This window comes from Suncus etruscus, chromosome 1, assembly GCF_024139225.1.
Source record: "Suncus etruscus isolate mSunEtr1 chromosome 1, mSunEtr1.pri.cur, whole genome shotgun sequence".
Classification (NCBI taxonomy): Eukaryota; Metazoa; Chordata; class Mammalia; order Eulipotyphla; family Soricidae; genus Suncus; species Suncus etruscus.
In genome coordinates this window covers 108790163-108813677 of record NC_064848.1, presented here as the reverse complement: position 1 = coordinate 108813677, position 23515 = coordinate 108790163, and the positions used below count along the sequence as shown (strand labels likewise).

At 33.8% G+C, this 23515-nt stretch overlaps 1 protein-coding gene across 1 annotated transcript in view; it reads left to right on the top strand.

The window, feature by feature from the left end:
* GNAI1 (G protein subunit alpha i1) overlaps nucleotides 1-21454 on the top strand; it is a 90847-nt gene extending 69393 nt beyond the window's left edge. The window contains exons 5-8 of the mRNA XM_049783903.1: nucleotides 5038-5166; nucleotides 14064-14193; nucleotides 15386-15539; nucleotides 19423-21454. Of these exons, the coding sequence (XP_049639860.1) occupies nucleotides 5038-5166; nucleotides 14064-14193; nucleotides 15386-15539; nucleotides 19423-19613 (604 nt within the window). The 3' untranslated portion in view covers nucleotides 19614-21454. The remainder of the gene's footprint in view (nucleotides 1-5037; nucleotides 5167-14063; nucleotides 14194-15385; nucleotides 15540-19422) is intronic.
* The last annotated feature ends 2061 nt before the right edge of the window (nucleotides 21455-23515 follow it).

Here is a 23515-nt window from a genome sequence, read left to right as displayed (position 1 = left end):
ATCCTTATTTTATGTGCTCATGATAAAATGCATTATTTTATACTACACATATATTTACATTTAAAGATTCACATATGAGACTAATGTTCTCTCTCTCTCTCTATCTCTGTCTCTCTCTCTCTCGCTCTCTCGCTCTCTCTCACTCCTCTTTCTCCCACTACAATAAATGCAGAAAGGTCTGTTTGGCTTAACATTGTATTTCCTTTGTCTAACATAATGATCACTCAATGTGGCCTTGATTAATCATGAATTAATTAGCTCAAAATTTTAAATAATAAATCACTTAGAGCAAGGACACAACTCAGACCAAAATATTTACTTTTTTTTTTACCATCAGAAAGATCTAAATGGGAATCACTGCTAAAGTACTAAGCTTGTTCTTTGCTGAGCCCAGCAAAGGGATCTAATGAAGTCATTGCAAGCTGCTTCTATTTCATCTATTGCTTAAAACCTCTTCTCCTGTTTACAGTTCTCAGATATTCATTGAGAAGATTGTTACTTTAGCTCCCTATTCTTTGTGCCAGTACTTGAGAAATATATATAATGATTAGAGTGATTTTGATTTCATTGTTACCTCTTAAAACTAACTGCCATTATACACTTTAAGTTGGTGATGTTTTAACAGTTGAACTTTTTCCACAGTTCCTAATTATTTTTGTCTTGTTGAACTGTAATTGTCTGTTATTTCAGGATGATTAGATGAACTCTAAGTAGAAGAGGACATGCCTAGAAAGATAAGGCCTTTACTTTGATCCCCAAACTAGAAGTCCAGCCCCCACAGAACTGATTATGGCCCAGTAGCCTCAGGGTACCACACACTAGCTCTGAGTAACTCCAGAAAAAGACCCAGCTCCTCCTCAATAAGTGCTGGTCATAACCAAACAATTAAACACAAAAAGAGCAAGACAATATATGTAAATGTGCATTCATATAAGAACTTGTAGAATCTTTAACTAAATAAGTATATTTGAGTAAAAGCATATAAATAATAGGAGCCTATTCAGACACAATAAAATATTTCCATGGTCTTTTTTTATATACATGATCACAATTTCCAATAAGTTACAATTGTTATATATGTGGAATTATGAACACAGATAAAATAGCAGGATTATCATCAATCTCTCATGCTATTATCTCTCTTTGTACTCTAGAAGCAATTCCACATTCATATACTTAAGAGTCTGATATATTTTTGGTTACTAGCTCAATATGTAGGTAGCTTCCCAACCACAACATCTCTAACATAAAATATTCATTTATTTTCTTTTGTTTGCATCAGCCTCTTCTAAATAGCTAAAAAACAGTTTTAGAGGACAGCATACCCATGTAAGTTATAATAATTAGTGCCTAACAGTAGCCTAGATCTTATTTTCTAAATTATATTTAATTATTCCCCTCAAGTTTTACAGAACATAGAATGAGGTTTTCCTCATGAGTTGACCTTCTGGGAATAAATGATATCCCCATTTATTTTACAGTAAAGGTGATTGAACCCAGGGCTTCATATATGCAAGGCAAGTTCTCTACTGCTGAGCTACATCCATACTCTCCCGACTCCTATTTTAAAATTAGACATAGGTAGAGTCTTTAGGGTTCTCTAAGTAGAGTTTTATATCATCTGCAAACAGTGAGAGTTTAACTTCTTCCCTTCCTATCTGGATTCCCTTGATATCTTTTCCTTGCCTAATCACTATAGCAAATACTTCCAGTACTATGTTGAATAACAGTGGTGAGAGAGTACAGCCCTGTCTTGTACCAGAATTTAGAGGAAAGGCTTTTAGTTTTTCTCCACTGAGGATGATATTTGCCATTGGCTTGTGGTAGATGGCCTTAATTATATTGAGAAAGGTTCCTTTCATTCCCATCTTGCTAAGAGTTTTTATCAAGAATGGGTGTTAGACCTTATCAAATGCTTTCTCTGCATGTATTGATATGATCATGTGATTTTTATTTTTTGATGGTGTGTATTATGTTGATCGATAAAGCTTCTAGAAACAATAGATTCATATAGCAAGGTGGCGGCAGGCTACAAAATTAACACACAAAAAAATCAATGGCCTTTTTATACACCAATAATGATAGAGAAGAAATGGACATTAAAGAAAACAACCCCATGGGGCTGGTGAGGTGGCACTAGAGGTAAGGTATCTGCCTTGCAAGCGCTAGACAAGGAAGGACCAGGGTTTGATCCCCCAGTCTCCCATATGGTCCCCCCTAACCAGGGGCAATTTTTGAGCGCTTAGCCAGGAGTAAACCCCCCATTCACATTAGTGCCACACAAACTCCAATATCTTGGAGTCAACTTGACTAAAGACGTGAAGGACCTATAAAAAAAACTATAAAACACTGCTTCATACCCTGCTCATGGATTGGCAGGATTAACATCTTTAAAGTGGAAATACTCCTCAAAGCATTGTAGAGATTTAATGAGATTCCTCTAAAGATAACCATGACATTCTTCAAAGAAGTGGATCAAACACTTCTGAAATTAATTTGGAACAATAAATACCTCGAATAGCTAAAGCACTCCTTGGGAAAAGATATATGGGAGGCATTACTTTCCCCAACTTTAAATTGTATTACAAAGCAATAGTTATCAAAACAGCATGGTATTGGAGTAAAGAAAGACTCTCAAATCAGTGGGATACGCTCAAGTATCAGAGCATGTACCCCAGACATACAATCACCTAATTTTTGGTAAAGGAGCAAGAAATCCTAAATGGGGCAGGAAAAGCCTCTTCAACAAGTGGTGTTGGCACAACTGGATAGCCACTTGCAAAAAAGCGAACTTAGAACCCTAGCTAACATCATGTACAAAGGTAAAATCCAAATGGATTAAAGACTTTGATATCAGACCTGAAACCATAAGGTATATAGAACAACATGTAGGTAAAATACTCCATGACATTAAGACTAAAGGCATCTTCAAGGAGGAATCTGCACTCCCCAAACAAGTAGAAGCAGAGATAAAGAGAGGGAAATATATTAAGCTGAGAAGCTTATATTAAGCTGAGAAGCTCCAGCACCTCAAAGGAAACAGTACCCAGGATAAAAGAGCCACCCACTGAATGGGAGAAACCATTCAAACAAAACCCATCAGATAAGGGGATAATATCTAAGATATTCAAGAATCTGACAGAAATTAACAAGAAAAAAATCTAGTCCCATAAAAAATGGGGAGAACAAATGAACAGACAATTCCTCAAGGTAGAAATACAAATGGCTAAAAGACACCAGAAAAAATTCTCCACATCACTAATTATCAGGGAAATGCAAATCAAAACAACTATGAGGTACCACCTCACACCCCAGAGATTGGCACACATCACAAAGAATGAGAACAAGCGGAGTTGGCGGGGATGTGGAGAGAAAAGAATTCTTAGCCACTGCTGGTGGAAATGCCGCCTAGTTCAACCTTTCTGGAAAGCGATATGGAGATTTCTCCAAAAACTGGAAATCAAGCTCCCATACAATCCAGCTATACCACTCTTTGGAATATACCTTAGGAACACAAAAATACAATGCAAAAATCCCTTCCTTACACCTATATTCATTGCAGCACTATTTACCATAGCAAGACTCTGGAAACAGCCAAGATGCCCTTCAACAGATGAATGGCTAAAGAAACTGTGGTACATATACACAATGGAATATTATGCAGCCATTAGGAGGGATGAAGTCATGAAATTTTTCTGTACATGGATGTACATGGAATCTATTATGCTGAGTGAAATAAGTCAGAAAGAGAAAAAGACACAGAATGGTCTCACTCATCTATGGGTTTTAAGAAAAATGAAAGATATTTTTGCAATAATTTTCAGAAACAAAAGAGAGGAGAGCTGGAAGTTACAGCCCACTTCATGAACCTCACTACAAAGAGTGATGAGTTCAATTAGAGAAATAACTACATTCCAGACTATCCTAACAATTAAAATGTATGAGGGAAATAGAAAACCTGTATGGAGTACATACAGGTGGGGGTTGGGTGGGAAGGAGGAAATTTGGGACATTGGTCATGAGAATGTTGCACCAGTGATGGGGTGTTCTTTACATGACTGAAACCCAACTACAATCATGTTTGTAATCAAGGTGTTTAAATAAAGACATAAAAAATTATACTTAGGCATTGATTGTTTCCACATGATATTCTAAGAAAAAACCCACAAGTGTTTCAGCCTCCATGCTATTTTACTTGCTTCTGCTCCTCCTGATGGAATGACATTTCTTTCTTTATATTTACAGTTCAGATTTCATAGTTTTATTCGTATCAGGACTACCTAGGAATCCTTCTTTAGTCCCTCAGTACCCAGGTTTTCTATGATACCAAACACAATTACCATGTGATATTTATTCAAAATAATGTATGTAGAAATGCCTGTTATCAAATGTTGACTACATATAAGCATGGCACCATGTGGAAAGTGTTGAATGAGTAACTAATATCATTAGGAAATGCAATAGACTGAATAAAGATGTTTGAGAGCTACTAGAATGCAAAAGTAAAGGAAAATTTGTATAGTATAATATTATCCATATCAAGATAAAAGCCAATTAGTCATTGAAAAATAACATCAGCTTCAACATTTGACCAATGGATATTTTGTTTCAACTATTGCTCATAATCTAATACTTCTAAATTCTTGATATAAAAGTTTAATGTCTGGAAAAAACCACAAGGAAACATTAAAAAAAGATTTGTAAAGACATTTATAAAGTAAATCTAAGAATGCATTTGGTTTGTTACTTTTGAGAGAGAAATTACTATACACTATTCTTAAAAAAAAAAAAAACCTAAGCAACATTTAAAAAGGGTAAAAGAACTTGTGGCTGGAAAAGTTATAGAAACATGTTAATTTTAGTGGAATTTAATACAAAATTTGAACCTTTTGGTGCTATTATATCATTACATTGATTTTTTAAAAAAAAATTCCTGGAAGTTTATACTATTACATGCATCAGAATGTTTAGTTTTTGTTATAAGTGATTTTTGTTGGCTTTATTAACTTTGAGTATATTGCTTTGATTATTTTTCAGCTATTTGAATGACTTGGACAGAATAGCACAATCAAATTATATTCCAACTCAACAAGATGTCCTCAGAACTAGAGTAAAGACTACAGGGATTGTTGAAACTCATTTTACTTTCAAAGATCTTCATTTTAAGTGAGTAATTTCAAAACAAGATATATAAATTTAAACATATATATGTCATGGGAATAAAAGATATAACAATATAGTTAAATTTTGAGGCTGGAAATTGTAAACTTTTGTTAGATAAGATTTAAAAGAATTTTGGAGCAAAAGAGTAATATTTTTGGAAGAATATTTATATTTTAATTGAAGCAAAAATACCAAGGGCTGGAGAGACAGCACAGGAAAACTCTTTTCTTGTATTTTTTCACTGTGATTTTGACAAAAGCCTTTTGGATTTTACATTTCAAGAGTAAATGATATCATAATATTAGTTTTTTTAGGGAAGTATTGTCATTTAGGTAAATCATTATACTCATAGAATATATGCTTATTATGGAAATGTTGAAAGAAGGGTAAATTTTAAATATACTCTTTAAAACTGCTATTTCACTTATAGTATAATATGTGTTTATTATAGTGTTTAGAAAACAGGGCATCTTGGAGTATATCTTATTATCTCTACTTTACAGAAAACCAGTCTCAAGGAAGTTATATTGCATTCATATTCACAGATATAAAATAATCACATGTTTATTTGCCAACTTACATTTCTGTAACATTATTATTTTTATAATATGAGATAAAATTGCTTAAACATAATAAAATACAGATTTTAATTGACAAATTTTGGTTTTATGAATGTAACTTTCCATGTGTGTTACTTTAATCCTTTCAGATTCTATTCCATTATTAAGCAAATTTTTCTTAAACAATATATTAGTATTAATTTACTCTAATTATGATATTAACTAAAAATTATGAAGAAAATAAAATTTGTTATTCCAAAAAAGAAAATATGTACATGAGTGAAGTAATGTACCTTCATAATTTTTCCATTGTGTAGTCATAGAAATCCTAGACCTCTGTAGTTTTAATCTTTACTGTTTGCATGTTACAAATGCTGCTATTTACCAATTTAATATTATTATTAGTAATGCTGAAACTAAATAAAGGGACTGGCAGAAATATTCTTTTAATAGTTTTATTGAAAGAAATTTAGAGAGATGTGTGTGTGCATGTCTAAGAGATGTGTTCAAGAGGACGATACATCTCTCGAATGAAAATAGTTGCATGAATTCTTGTTTCTAAAAAAAATTCAAATTCATTCAAAATGTAGCATTTTCTAAGTGTTAATTATATGCTATAAGTCTTTGAACAAAAATCCTTGTGAGGCCATTTTTAAAGGTGATGTCTAATTTAGTTCAAGTTGTTAGTCCAGCTTTTCTAAGCATCTTTCCTTATATCACATAGTTAGACTTTTATTACAAAAGTAATAAAATCATGTAAATTGTGAATTTATAGAGGGTTTTTTTGGGGGGGGCATCTTGAGAGTACTCAGGGCTTACTTTTTTGCTTAGGATTCACTCTGGCAGTGGTTGGGACTATATGTAAGGCCAGGGAGTATTAACCCTTTAGCCTGATTTTTACATATTGTATTAATTTTCTTAGCTTGACAGTTGTTTTTTCAACCCCAGCATGGCTGAATGGATAAGATGTCATCTTAACCTGTAAAGGAGCTTTATAGAGTTGTTGACTCAATTACATTCTCAGTAGAGAAAGATGGAGTAAAAATAATGCTGAAAGTGCTCATAATTTAATGCTCCATTTAAAATAGTTTACTTTATTAATGCCATAATATATACATTTTATTTGTGGTAAATTATTTCTAGATAATTATTTTTACATAAATTATTTCCAGATAAATTTATTTATCTATTTACTGGTGATTATTTCTTTACAGATTAAAAACTATTCATAAGAATTTGTATATTTCACCTGCTGTTTTAAAAATAAACATAGTTTTATCATGAACATAAGATAAATTTTGTTTTACTTTGGATCAGAAATTGTTAGCTGCTATCATTGCTTATACATGGTTCAAACTTTGTTTCTTAAATGTCCAATAAGCCTCAGAAGAATGAAGGATGGCAGGAGTGTACTTAGACTTTACAGATCTTTTTTTATAATTTTTTATTTAAACAAATTTATTACATACATGATTGTGCTTGGGTTTCAGTCATGTAAAGAACACCACCCATCACCAGTGCAACATTCCCATCACCAATGTCCCAAATCTCCCTCCTCCCCACCCGACCCCCACCTGTACTCTAGACAGGCTTTCTATTTCCCTCGTACATTCTCATTATTAGGACACTTCGAAACTTAGTTATTTCTCTAACTAAACTCATCCCTGTTTGCGGTGAGCTTCAGGAGGTGAGCTGTAACTTCCAGCTCTTTTCTCTTTTGTACCTGAAAATTATTATTGTAAGAATGTCTTTCATTTTTCTTAAAACCCATAGTTGAGTGAGACCATTCTGCATCTTTCTCTCTCTCTCTCTGACTTATTTCACTAAGCATAATAGATTCCATGTACATCCATGTATAGGAAAATTTCATGACTTCATTTCTCTTGATGACTGCATAATATTCCATTGTGTATATGTACCACAGTTTCTTTAGCCATTCGTCTGTTGAAGGGCATCTTGGTTGTTTCCAGAGTCTTGCTATGGTAAATAGTGCTGCAGTGAGTATAGGTGTTAAGGAAGGGAATTTTGTATTGTATTTTTGTTTTCCTAGGGTATATTCCTAGGAGTGGTATAGACGGGTCGTATGGGAGCTCGATTTCCAGTTTTTGGAGGAATCTCCATATCACTTTCCATAAAGATTGAATTAGACGGCATTCCCACCAGCAGTGGCTTAGAGTTCCTTTCTCTCCACATCCCAACCAAAACTGCTTGTTCTCATTCTTTGTGATGTGTACCAATCTCTGGGGTTTGAGGTGGTAGCTCATAGTTGTTTTGATTTGCATCTCCCTGATGATTAGTAATGTGGAGCATTTTTTCATGTGTCTTTTGGCCATTTGTATTTCTTCTTTGTCAAAGTGTCTGTCCATTTCTGCTCCCCATTTTTTTCCTTCTTTTTTTTTATTTAAGCACCTTGACTACATACATGATTGTGTTTGGGTTTCAGTCATGTAAAGAACACCACCCATCACCAGTGCAACATTCCCATCACCAATGTCCCAAGTCTCCCTCCTCCCCACCCGACCCCCCGCCTGTACTCTAAACAGGCTCTCCATTTCCCTCATACATTCTCATTATTATGAAAGTTCAAAATGTAGTTATTTCTCTAACTAAACTCATCACTCTTTGTGGTGAGCTTCCTGTGGTGAGCTGGAACTTTCAGCTCTTTTCTCTTTTGTGTCTGAAAATTATTATTGCAAGTATGTCTTTCATTTTTCTTAAAACCCATAGATGAGTGAGACCATTCTGCATTTTTCTCTCTCTCTCTCTCTCTGACTTATTTCACTCAGCATAATAGATTCCGTGTACGTCCATGTATAGGAAAATTTCATGACTTCATGTCTCCTGACAGCTGCATAATATTCCATTGTGTATATGTACCACAGTTTCTTTAGCCATTCGTCTGTTGAAGGGCATCTTGGTTGTTTCCAGAGTCTTGCTATGGTAAATAGTGCTGCAATGAATGTAGGTGTAAGGAAGGTGTTTTTGTACTGTATTTTTGTGTTCCTAGGGTATATTCCTAGGAGTGGTATAGCTGGATCATATGGGAGCTCGATTTCCAGTTTTTGGAGGAATCTCCATATTGCTTTCCATAAAGGTTGAACTAGACGGCATTCCCACCAGCAGTGGATAAGAGTTCCTTTCTCTCCACATCCCCGCCAACACTGTTTATTCTCATTCTTTGTGATGTGTGCCATTCTCTGTGGTGTGAGGTGGTATCTCATCATTGTTTTGATATGCATCTCACTGATGATTAGTGATGTGGTCTGCTCCCCATTTTTTGATGAGATTAGATGTTTTTTTCTTATAAGTTTCTGTCAGTGCCTCGTTATCAGACCAGAAACAACACATAGGTAAAACACTCCAGGACATTAAGACTAAAGGCATCTTCAAAGAGGAAACTGCACTCTCCAAGCAAGTGAAAGCAGAGATTAACAGATGGGAATATATTAAACTGAGAAGCTTCTGCACCTCAAAAGAAATAGTGCCCAGGATACTAGAATCCCCCACTGAGTGGGAGAAACTATTCACCCAATACCCATCAGACAAGGGGCTAGTCTCCAAAATATACAAGACTTTACAGATAGTATTTTAAAAAATCATTGTGTGCATATTTAATATTATAACTTACTGTCTACTATTAACTACTAAAATAAAATTACCAATTTATTTATTTATTTATCTATCTATTTTTTGTTTTTTTCTGGAGGAGTGTCACGCCCAGCAATGCTCAGGGGTTACTCCTGGCTCTACACTCAGAAATCACTTCTGGCAGGGTCGGGGGACCATATGGGATGCCGTGATTTGAACTGCCATTCTTCAGCATGCAAGGCAAATGCCTTCTCTCCACGCTATCTCTACAGCCCCATACCAATTTATTTTTTTGTAATTAGAATTAACTGATTCAAATGAGACAAGTAGAAATTGTAATTTAAAAAGTTTTGAGTCAAAGCAATAACACAGTGGGTAGGGAATTTGCCTTGCACATGGACAACCTGGAACTGACCTGAATTTGATCTGCAGCATCCCATATGTTCCCCTCAGCCTGCCAGGAAATATTTCTAAGCACAGAGCTGGGGGTAATCTCTAAGTGCTGCAGGGTGTTGCCCAAAACTCTTACTAACTAAATAAAGTAAAAATATTATTACTGCCATTAGTAGGCATTTGTGGTCATTAGCAACATTTGGAAATTTTGATGTTTAAAATATAAGCATCTCTTCTGTAAGATTAATCATGGCAATTTTTCCTTTAATGTGAAAATGAATTCACTAAGGTTTATAAAGTACCATGATTAACTATGAGTCTGAAAACATTTGGCCCCTTTATTAATTAGAGTTTCTGTGTCCTTAGATTCAATTACTGCATCAAAATTCATACTATTTGGGTATACCTACAAAGGTTACATTTTCTTATGATTTTTCCAGACAATATATCATTACAAATGCATATGTGATAGTTACATTCTATTTGGTAATCTAATTAAATCAATCTATCAATTTAGAGATTACTGAAAGTACACCAGGAGATAAATAGTACCATTAATTACTCATTTTAAAAGAGACTTGAATATTCACAGATTTTAATATCTATGGGAGTCTTGAAACTCTTTTTGAATATCAAGGGATACCTTTGTGGTCTGCTGGCTTTCTATTGTTATGGTCTATTATGGTCATAGCGGTATTATCTTATTATTTAAAATATAGTTAATATTATTGAGTCTCCATTATACCCTTCTACTTTTTCTGCCCCCTAAAATAAGAAATCTAAGAAAACTCAAAATTCTACCTTTTGATACCGGTCAAAAGCCTCATCTTTACATATGAAAAATTACATAATTATTTATTAAAAATACTTGAGATAGGGGCCGGAGCGGTAGCACAAGTGGCGTCTGCCTTGCACGCACTAACCTATAACTGACTGGTTCAATCCCCCCAGCATCCTATTTGATCCCCCAAGCCAGGAGCGATTTCTGAGTACATAGCCAGGAGTAACTGCATGTGGCCCAAAAAACAAATAAATAACAACAACAATAAAATACTGAGATAATATATTAAATAATGGCCTACAATAGCACCGCGGGTAGGATATTTGCCTTGCATGTGACGAACCTGGGTTTCATCCCCGGCATTCCATATGGCCCACTGAGACTGCCAAGGAGTGATTTCTAAGCACAAAGCCAGGAATAACTTCTGAGTGCTGATGTGTGTGGCACATAAACCAAAATGAATGAATGAATGAGTGAATGAATGAATGAACAAAATAAAAAATCTGACTTTTATGGAAAACAAAAGCATGATAAAATTTGTATTCAAGATTTTCATCTAGTTCTAAGTGATAATCTCTAAGGCAGCAATCTAATCATTTGAAATAGCAATTCTTAGTCATTTTTGTAGCTTGACTAATGAATTCTCAATGAATCTCAAAGTACATTCCTACACCAGCCTGATCATTTCATCTCCTCCCTAGTGATTTTAAAGCATACTAACATTTGAAAGCACTCACTTATATGAAAGGGTCTTTGTTTATGACCAGTCTATGATTTCACCTCATTCATTTCTAAGTTGAGCAAATAGATTTCTCCTGCAGTCATATTACTTGATTATCAAGTTAAAACTTTCAGATTATATATCCACAAGTAAATGGTATATATTTTTTAAAATACCCGAAGCTCTCTTGTTATCAACACTTTTGTATAGAAAATTAGTATCTTTAAAATATCTGTGAAAACAGTTGAATTATTCTACATTTTATGTAATATTTGTGTTTATGTGCATCCCTAGTAAGAAATATAAAGAGATCAAATAGTCTTTGTGGTTATACTTTTGAAAAGATAAGTTCATATTGAATATTCAGAGACCTATAAAGCTATGGTGAAAAAAAGGATAAAAAAATAAAAAACATGGTGGAAGACTATATTAGGGGAAAACGAAGTTCTTTTCTCATAATTCCTGTCTATGCTGGCAATCCTTGGTATTGTTTGTTTGTAGCAACATCACCACATCACTCCAGTCTTTGATCTCCTTCTCTGTGTTAGTCTGGTACCTTTCAACTTAAGCTTTGCACCTCAACCTCCTTTGACTTGCATAGATAGATACAAGGGAAGTCATGCTGTATGTCTTGTACTTGTATACATTCTTGCTTCAGTTAATATTCATGTATGTTGCTTACTGTTCTACATTTTGCCCTTTATTAACTACAGCACAGTTTGGCCAACTTTTTGCTTCTATAAAACAGTTCAGCTTTTATTTGGCATTCAGTTGTTATCAACACAAAAACCTTTAATATTTAATAAACATTCCAAGAATTTTTTTTCATGCATGAACACACATTTACTAAGAAGAAAGTGAAGAGAATGGTAGAAAAATATGAGACAAGTCTCACCTTTAAAATATATTTGAACCAGGTTATTTTTCAGTGCATTTAGGTATTTTTCTGCTAAGCAATACAGAATTCTTTTAATCTTTATTACCAAAGTATAAATCACTCACGTTTTCTTAGGTATTTGTAATTAGCAGCATCTGTCTCTGAGCAAGAAACAGGAAATCAGATTCCCTAGAGAAAAGTCAAGGAATTGGTTTATATGATTGCAGGGCTGGTATATACAGGATTTACAGACTTGGATAGAGAGATGCTATTTGAGACATAATTTTTTCCTCTGAAAAACCTAGATTTTTGTTCATAAGACTTAATTGGTCACTGGAAGAGGTCTGCTTGTATTGTCAAAAATAATCTCATTTAGGGGCTGGACAAAGAGTGTAGTGGGTAGGGTACTTCCTTTGCACAAAGCTGATTTAGATTTTATCTCAAGCATCATGTGTTCTCCATGCTCCTGTGCTAGGAGTGATCTCTGAATGTTGAGCCAGGAATAAGCCCTGAGAACTATAGAATGTGCCCTGCCTTTGCTCCACCAAAAAGGATAATCTCCTTTACAAAAATAACAATAACAGAAACTGATAATAGATAATAACCATCTATAAAATACCTTCATGCAGCACATTGGTTAGTATTCAATTCTGTAAACCAGTATGATAGGCTTAACCAGATAGACACATTAAACTTACTTTCCATATCAGAGGAGCATGGGCGTGAGATGGAATGGCTTTTGTGGTTATGTTAATTGATTAGGAGGTATGTGGTATTTGATTAGACTCTTAAAATAGGTTATATTTTTGGAAAATGGACCTTAAAATCATGCTCTTTGGCAATTTAGCAGAGTCAGCATTTTATGTTGTCCTTATTTGGTCTTTCTAACTATTCATTATGTGTTTTACCCATTTTGGTTTATTAAGTGGTAGACTCATTCCTTCATAGAACATACTTAAACTTCATAAGCAATTTACTAGCAAGAATGTAGAAAAAAGGCCACTTAAATGATGATGATAGAACCAAAACTATTTGCTGCACTCATATTTGGTTTATAGGACAATACTATTCTTCAGGGAGAACTCTTTTAGCCTGATAAGTGAGTAGGGACTGTTTTAATTAGAGAACCATCTAAATAAATGGAGCCTTTGAAAATGTACTACTTTGCATAGTGTTTTCATTATATAAGAGGCTGTTTCTAGGTTGTATAACATAATCTATGGAAATCTCAGCTTTTTTTTTTTTAATGATTTAAGCTCATATAAACAGAAGAAAGACCTTGTGTTTGTAGTATTTGTTTTGCTATCTTGAGCACTGTCATGTTCAGTGGTCATTCATTGAATATTGTGTAAAATAGAGTTTTTTTTTTTTCATTCTAAATTTTAAACCTATTTAGCAGGGTCATCAATCTTTTGTGTGTGTGTGTGTGTGTGTGTGTGTGTGTGTGTGTGTGTTTCTAACTGGTTTTCCTCTTTAATTTAGGCAACCTATGTTCCCATCTGAACTTGACTTACTTCCTCAGCTTTTTATTTATCTGGAATGCTTCCTTCTTTATGTTAGAGTCTTTCTTGCTGCCTCAGGTAGAAAGGAAAAGCATTCTGTAGAGGGATCTGGGAAACTTTCTTCTGCCTATACTACTCAGGCCTCACTGAGTAGTATACTAGCTCACCCTTGGATGTTTTCTATCATTCTTCTACATATACATATTCATATGTATTTGTTTTAATATTCTTTTTAAAGTGTTATTTGTCAATGAATGTGCTTATTATTTTTGTCTTCATTTTGAGATAGTCTTCTTTCAGTAGAAAAAGAAAGCAGCACTTTATGAAAACCATAAATAATGGTATTTTTCTCCCATAAAATCCTTTTCTCTTTTTTCCAACCCACCTCCCCTTTGCTATATGATTATTTTCTGTGATATGTAAAAATTCAAGCTTTCAGACACAGTGTGATGGCTTTACATTATTTGACCTCTTACAGAATGTTTGATGTGGGAGGTCAGCGATCTGAGCGGAAGAAATGGATTCATTGCTTCGAAGGGGTGACTGCCATCATCTTCTGTGTGGCTCTGAGTGACTATGACCTCGTTCTAGCCGAAGATGAAGAAATGGCAAGTGGAACCACTTTTTAAATGCTTGAGTATGAAATCTGAAGTACTGAAGATGTTGCCAAGAAGTTTTCTGAGAAATTCTTGTGCAAATTCTGAGAAAAAAAATCTTGGGAAATTCTTGCTAATGCCTGAATTATTTGAAAGTTCAGGCTCTTTCCTTTAACTTTTCTCTAATTTGCATACTAAAAAGGATGCCTGCTAGGAAATCACAGAATCCCAAGGAAAAGGAAACGACTCAGAATCTCATGCTTAACTTACAGTTACTTAGCCACATTATGCTTTTAAGTTAGTTCTATAATAACTAGTTTTTAATAAATTGTTTTGTCTATTAGTAATATTGAATTTTGATATACTTTGCTGCTGCCAGGTGATTTTCAGATGTGTTGCAGTTTAGCATTGTTCTGAAGAAATTTAGAACTATTATTTAAAATTAACTTTGGTTACCAAACTAGAAAAAAGAAGTGGGAAACAATATAAATGCACATCTTAAAGTACTTTTAACATCATATATATGTAGGGGCTCCGAAGAGAGCTCAAAGAGCTGGAACTTGAGGCCTGGCCTGGGAGAGGCCCAATATCCAGTCCCTGGCACCACATGGTCCCCAGAACACTATTGGAGGCTTACGGCAGTGCTGGTTCTGAGCAGTACCACATTGCCAGGTGAGCATTGAACCATCTGGATTATACAGCTGGACTTCTGGGCCAGGTGTCATCTGTTGGTTCCCAGGCTAACTGAATAGTGCTAGAGAATCCAACCAAATAAAACAGAAAATAAAAATTAGGTATATGTAGATATAGAAACATAAATTGTATGTTCATTTGAACACTATCTAATACCAGTTCCTATTTCCAAACCACTGGTATTGGAAGAGCAGGCAACTATTTAGCATGTAGAACTGATAGATTTTACTTATTATGCTAATGTTTAAATGCTAACTCTTCTCACTGAAATGTTTGTATTTGGTACTATGAGGTTATTACTCCTGCAACATTGGATGAACACAAGAAGTGATGATTTTACCTAAACTCAGAGCATGATTTATTCTTAAATAGCAGAAGTGCTTGTTTGTGATGTTATCTGTTTGTCAGCTGCCTCAACTCTATTTCATTCCAGCACTTGTTACTTTTCAAAATGTAATTTCTCAAAAGCTTTGACATTAGTGACAAACTGGCTGTATTCTCTCTATCACAGAATCGAATGCATGAAAGCATGAAGTTGTTCGACAGCATATGTAACAACAAATGGTTTACAGATACGTCTATCATTCTCTTTCTAAACAAGAAAGATCTCTTTGAAGAAAAAATAAAAAAGAGCCCTCTCACTATATGCTATCCAGAATATGCAGGTATTTAACTTTCTGTAAATAACTTTCAAGGCATATTTCTAAGTGGAAGTTCTCCTCCTACAAGATTTCACCTTGTGAGTCTCCTGGCTTAATAATTCTTAACTTTAAGGGAAATTATTTATCAAGCTCTATTTAAGCATAAATACTCCTTAGGGTATTACCAAGCATAACATTTATTGTATTGGAAAAGTTTTAGATAATTTTCATTATGATTCCAAGTCTCCATAAATTTAAAAGATTGACTTACTCATTCTCGTAAGAGCTTGAGTCAGGTATTGTGTGATACACTATACATAAGACATAACTCTGCAATCTAATCTCAGACAGACATAGTTATAAACAAACGAGCAATGCACTCTGATATCACAAACCAACATCATTAATAATTTTATGTGCATAAATGAGCCAGCTAAACCCTTCCAGGAGTCAGAATAGATTTTACAGAAAATATAAACTTAATGGTAAAATTTTTGATAGTACTAAAAGATAATACTAAGGAAAAGACCAAAGTGAGAAAAAAAAATAGGTACATTTAAGGGGCTGGAGTGGTAGCACAAGGATAGGGCATTTATCTTACACCTAAGACAATCCAAGATCCCCAGCATCCCATTATGGTACCTTGAACCTGCCAGGAGTGATTTTTGAGCACAGAGCTATGAGTAATTTTGAGCCACCAGTGGGCATGGCCCCAAAACCAAAAGATAAAAGAAAAAGAAAGATAGGTATATTTGTGAAATTTCCATAATTCTTTGATATTGAACAAATCAGCAATTTACATAAGCTTTAATACACAATAAGTAAAATCAGAAGTTAAGCCCAAAATACTTGTTACTCACTTAGTAGCACTTCCCCAGGCTATTGTTGAAAGCGGACACAGGACGAGAGATATTTATGCATATCTCCTTACCAACCAAACACAACCAACACAAAACTGTCGCTTAAACATAATAATTTATCTTTTATCTGTTTTGTGACTTGAGCATGTAATGTAACGACATTTTTAGGCATTAATTTTTCTCATTTAAAAAAATCTATTAGCTTTTATCTATTTTGTGTCTTGAGCATGTAATGTAACATTTTTAGGCATTAGTTTTTCTATTTAAAAAATCCATAAGAGTTGATTGCCTTTGACTTCCATATCTATAAAACTAAGTATTTGCAGTTTGACTGACTTAAGTTAATTGTTGTTAGTCTTCACTTGACCTTTTCTATTTCTTTCTTGAGTCTTCAGTGTCTTTTCACAACCTAAGATAAAACATTTTTATGTTGTCAATGCTTTTGTCTCCTGCATCTTTAAGTAAGAACACTGTGAGTTTCTTAAGTTACAAAATCTAAATTCCCATTCTTTCTTAGTCTGTTGCATCCTATATCCAGATTATAGCTACATATATTCAGTTTTCACTGGAACCAGGGGGAGTTGTGTTCTCAAGTAAATATAACCAGCTACTTATTACTACATTCTTATTTGTATTGAAAAGTTACATAGTTGAGTCTTGGACAGCATAATTTTAAACTATATGGTTCTACTTAATACACCATATATTTTCATTGAAGACAAAATGTTTTGGAGATTTGGAAATTCTTACAAATTAAGTAACTAAAATGTAGGAAAGAATCAGTATGTCATGAATTTAGGAAACATCTCAATGGTGTGTTTTACCATTTCCTGCATATACAGAATGCTGATTAGAGAGTTAATTTATTTTTTGTATTTGTTATGTGGACCACACCTGGTGGCACTCGGAGTTACTCCTGGCTCGAACTCAAAAATTACTCCTGGCAAACTCAGTCTTACCATATGGGGTGCCGGGAATCGATCCCTGGTTTGTCCCTGGTCAGCTGCATGCAAGGCAAAGCCCTGCCACTGTGCCACTGTGGCCCCTGGAGAGTTAAAATTTATCAAAATTTTTGTACACAAAATCTTGCAGACCATACACAATGCTATTCATATCAAATTACTCGTACGGATTAAAATCAATCATAGGCTATAAAGTTTAGGTTAGCCAATAGTTATACAAGGATTCTTTCCTGCACAGAGGTCAGCAATCCTAACCATGGTTTCAAGGTTTTGCTGTCCAAAACAGTTTCACAAAATTGCTTATTTAAAATTATAAAATAAAATCCTATTATTTAGTTATATTTTCACAAGTGTTTTAACACTAATAGAACTATAAATATTATCATTTTAAATTTTTTTCGTTATTTGGGCCATACCCAGTGGTACTCAGGAGTTAAATCCTGGCTCAATGCTCAGAAATAGCTCCTGGCAGGCTTGGGAAACCATATGGGATGCCAGAGATCAAATCTGAGTCGGCCATTTGCAAGGCAAATGTCTACTTGTGCTATTGCTCTAGCCCCTATTTTAAAATTTATTCCCAGTTTCAATATTTATATTATCTAGAATAGATAGCTTAGGTTTTTTTCTCATTTTTCATCATGCATTTTGCCATTTTCTGTTATGAGCTGCCTACTTTGTGTTCATCTTACTAGAGAGTTCTCAATAAATAGCTACAGGAATTTCATTACTGTTGCATTAATGTACTCTGATAAAATATCAAAAAGGCAAAATTAAGGGAAAAATCCTGTTTAGAAATGTATCAAAACTAATCAGTACCTACGAATAACTTGTCTACAAAGGTAAAGCATCTTTGCAATAAAAACTGTAAGATATTGATGAGCAGGACATGAAAGAAGACATTTTGAAAAATGGAAAGGTACTCCCTCATATGTATTAGTAAAATATTAGTTTCTGAAATAGTCAAAGCTCTTCATTGCACTCTACTCAAAATCTCAGTGGCAGTTTCCACAAAAATTAAACAAAACAAATCATTTTAAAATGTATATAAAACCACAAAAGTTTCTGAATAGCCAAAACTATCCTTAGAAAGATGTACAAAGATTAACAAAATCATGTTTCTTTGCTTCATATTATATTCAAACTCAAAGTAATCAGACCAGTATTATATTGACATAAAATACACAGAGATTAGTAAATAAACCTAGGAATATATGTTTGATATGTTAAAGGAGCCAGAAATACATAATGGGGAAAGGACAGTCTATTCAGTAAATGGTATTGGGAAAAATGGACACACACACACACACACACACACACACAATGTTCTTAAAGATGATAACCCATAACCCCCATCGTATACTATTCATGAAAAACTACTAAAAATATTATTAATAAAAGATCTTTAACCAAAAATATCCCAGTAGGAAACATGAAACATAGGCAGAAAAACATTTGTCTTACCAATATTTTTGGAGGGTAGGCTGCACCCAGCAGCACTCAGGGGTACCCCTGATTCTAAGATTAGAAGTCACTCCTGGAAGCTCAGGGAATCATACAGGATGCAGAGGATCAAACCTGGTTAGGCTGCATGCCCTGCTCACCATGCTATCACTCTGGCCCTCAATAATTTTTTTTGACAGAAAAACAATGAAACAAGCAAAAATTAGCAAGTGGGACCACACTAAAGTAAAAGACTTATTCACAACAAAAGAATCCAGTGAGAAAAAAAAAAGATCCTACCAAATGGGAGAACAAATGGAAATCATATATTTGAGTGTATAATTTCCAAAATAGAGAACTCATATTTTCAATATGAGAGAGAGAGAGAGAAGAGATAGATATGGAGATGGTGTGGCATATGGAACTGAAGCAGGAATAAAAATTAATGAAAATCTTTTTGTTAAGAGTAACTTATAATCATTGAACATAATAAGCATTCTGTGTTTTTATAGACTATTTTTTCCTTCTCCATTATAGAAGGAAAATAGAAGTCCACATATTTAATATCTGAAACTGACTGTTGACAAATCAGTCCATCTTGCCTAGTCTGATATTTATTTTAACTTTTCTTTTATTCCCTTTCAGGATCAAACACATATGAGGAGGCAGCTGCATATATTCAGTGTCAGTTTGAAGACCTCAATAAAAGAAAGGACACCAAGGAAATATACACCCACTTCACATGTGCCACAGATACTAAGAATGTGCAGTTTGTTTTTGATGCTGTAACAGATGTCATCATAAAAAATAACCTAAAAGATTGTGGCCTCTTTTAAGTATTGCTGTTAATGATAAAATGCATATTCAAACCAAATGAGTACTTCTATGTGGATCTCTCTAGAGTCTTGCAGCAACACAGTGTAGTATATGGCAAATGCTTCTGGGACCTGACCAAAGTTCTGTTTTTGTTTTCTCTACTGAAAGTAATAGGGCCTTTTATACATGTAAAATAGGGTCCTGCTACATGAAACTGAGGACAGTGTTAAAGCTGGGCTCTAGTGATTTGATGATTTCTGCGTAAGTGTAAATATGCAAATGTATGTATACATATATTTATAATTTAGTTCAATTTTTCTTTCAGGTTTTAAGAGTGGCAGCCTATAATAATTCTAGTGTGATGGCTTTGGGAGTAACAGACATATTAAATACTTTATACTGAATGACAGACAATTGCCATGTTTCCCGAGTTTTAAACAGCTTTATGTTTTGTCTTGTAAATTTCTAAGTACAGTAATTAATATTAGGAAACATTGCAGCCCTTGATTATGTGTATACTTGTAGTCATAAAAATGTTATTTGTATAAACATTGCACAGACTATTTTAATAACATGATTTGTTCCTTAAATTTAATGTTTTATTGAAATGTTCTTAAAGCAGATAAATATACCTGGAATTTGAATTGTTTATTTAAAATTGTATGCATAAATTTTTTCTTTTAAAAGTGCATGTTAATTGACTCTACATTTGATTTGAAAAGCTAAATTTTAGATTTTTGAAAATAGACTTATAAAAGATTTTTATTCTGTTGTTTTGTTTTCACTTTGAATTTTAATATTTGGATGGTGTTCATGCATTGCCTTAAAGGTGATGCTGCATTAATTTTTATACAACTTAAATAAATATGTTTTTATTTATAACTAAGTTTAGGTGGGTGTTGAAAGCATTTTTGTGGATAAAAAAATGTCAGCATAATGAATTTTGAGACATTCATTTGTGTATTTCCTTTGGGAAAATCCCTTGTACCTAAAATTCATGATAGTTTTATGGAAGACAATAAGAGAGATCTTAGAATACTCTGCTACTGATACAATGTAAGCTTTAAACTCATATATGTAACTAATTTCAAATTTAATTATCTCACTATTAAAAATTATTTTCCCATAGAATGTTCATATTTCATTTACTTGCTTGACTTTATATTATTTCTTTTAAAATGATGCAATTATTTTTAAAAATGATATGGAAAATTATACTTAGAAAATCAGTAATAATGTTCAATAAGTCAGTGATTGTCTGTATGCTCAAATAATTGTTACATATTGGCTAGTACTGAGCTTTTCTAGTCCTTTCTTTGGACAATTCACTAATGTCTTTCTGTGACCCCGTTTCATCAAAATGAACAGCATTACCCACCATTCCCTCTCCTTTATTTCCCAACTTCTGAAAATGTTAATGTTTTTGTAAGTTCCACTTGTGAGTAGTTTCTGAGTTTAGTTCTATGTGCTTTCATTTTGTGTATATGTGTGTATGTATGTATATGTGTGTGTGTGTGTGTGTGTGTGTAGATGACCAGACTACATTGATATCTGTTTCATTTAGGAAATTTCTTTGTAATGTAAAATTTATCTAACTTTCTGAAATGTGTTAGCTTAGATTCTTTATGTGCCTTTCATAGAGATGTTTTCATTTATTTACCGATGGAATATCTGTAATATCCATATTGTGAAAGTATGTATGAAAATCAACTAGACTGAATAAATTTGACTCATGAGAAAAACAGTTTAAAAAGCCACAGAGAAGCACATAATTGGTGACCATCATTGATGAATTCCTGAACTTTGTTCTGTGTACTTGTGTTGCTAATCCTAATAAATTTAAATTTTTAAAATTTTATAACCCTGTTGGCTTAAAAACGTTTTGCATTGGAATTTAAGTGTTTATCTCGAGAATATTAGTGTCTTCTTGATCCATGATATCTTTCTGCAATCTCATCTTCTCCAAGAAGCTTGAGTTTTCCCTGACCCAAGTTTTTTTTTTTTTAATGTACCTGTTAGGTATCACCTGTTTGATACACATTTCTAAGATTTATGTTCTCTTTCCAACTTAGTATACTTCAAAAGTCATGCATTATCATTTATCTCCTTTTATTTTTTCAAGGAGCCATGATTTACAATACTGTTCATGATAAAGCTTCATGTTTCCAAGATTCTCGTCCCATACTATATACAGGATTCCCTGCTTCCTTCCACCCTTTTCCAGGGTCCTTTTATCCTCCCTCTCCTCTACTTTGAAAGCTCAGTTTTGTAAACCCATTCTCCTATTCTGTTACTTTTTAAAACCAGTTTTCACCCTTTAATTTTTGTAATTCCTCTAAGTACTATAATTCATTTAATCCCTGAAAGGGAAACTTTTCAGACACTCAAGGATTCATTCTTCACCTATATTCCCAGCCACCATTTGCTCACAATTAAATGTTTCTACTTCCTGCAGCCCCTCATACCATCGCACTAGTTTGGTAATTCTCAGCAATGCAAAGGTGGGCAACACAGCATCCTCGGTCCTTTGCATTGAACCACAAGTCTAGTTGGCCAAGAATATGAATGGATCTCTGGAACACCATATGGGAGTCTTCCCTGTCAATCCCAAAATTATAATTAAAAATGATAATTAATCTTATATTTACACCTCTTTTTAAGGTTCCTAAGAAGGGTATGGGTTTGTATCATTTATTATCTGCAGTACTAACCACAAAGTCTTATGAAAGTATATATATTGTACTTCATGCTACATGTTAATGGTTGTCATTGTTTATTTCAGAGATATGTAGAAAAGGTTAAGAGCCTAGTTTAGGTTTCTAGTCCTGGTTCAAATTCTGCCAATATCTCTTATTCATTGGTAAACCTTGAGCAAGGTATTTTGTCAACTTTGCTTTTACTTTATATGATGAAAAGGGTGTTAAATCAGACCATTAACTTGATGGTTTTTATCAGGATTTTATGAGTTCACATTGCATATTGAGCTCTGAGAAGTGAGACTGATGGTGAATAATTTATAAAGTTATATTGTTATTTAGTTATAGAAAGTACTAAGCTTGGACTAATCAAAGAATCACAGTTACCAGAAAAAGCTGCATTTTACTCATCAACTTCAGGAAACTTGTTTTTCATTACCCCAAAACAGGAAATACACTATATTTAAGTTAATTTAGAAATTTTCCCTTGCATTTACTTTTCAAAACCTCTCAATAATTAAAATGCCATTACAGCAAGAGTTGTATATTTCACTACTCTCCAGGCCTCTTGCCGAGCTATTTTTCTATTAACCTATGACCACTTGCTTTGTTATCTTTGGTGAGTTCTATTATTTCTGATGTTATTGCAGTTAATTAAAAAACATCATGAAACATCTTTCACCAAGTCTAGCTGTGCATGAGCCGCAATCAACTACGGTCACATAGACCAAGGCTGATGAGATCTTACCTGAACCAGAACAGCTTTCTCTGTCACTTCTTTTTAATCACTTGAAATTTTTTTAGTTACTGTGTTAACACTATGATAGTATTAATGGTAGAGTTTGGTGCACACAGTGCTCCAACACCAAACCCTCCACCAGATTATTCACTTACCTCCACCATTGCTTCAGTTAGTTTCCACTGCCAGACTCCTCTCTCCTCCTCGTGGTAAGGATAGATCTTTAGGCTAGTTCTTAGCTTCTGTTGCCCTTGGCCATTTCTTGTTCTCTTATTTTATTTCTTCTTGAGTGAAATATGTAAAGTTAAATCTTTTGTTTCTTGGGCTTACTAACTATATACTTGTCTATACCAACAAAATTATTAGAAACACTCACTGTAAAGTGAGTTCTTTGGATAAACCATTGCTAATTGTGGAATAGCATAGTATCTCACCTAGAAGAATGGATTAAAATTCTGAGTGCAAGACTTGAGTCAAAGAAATTTCA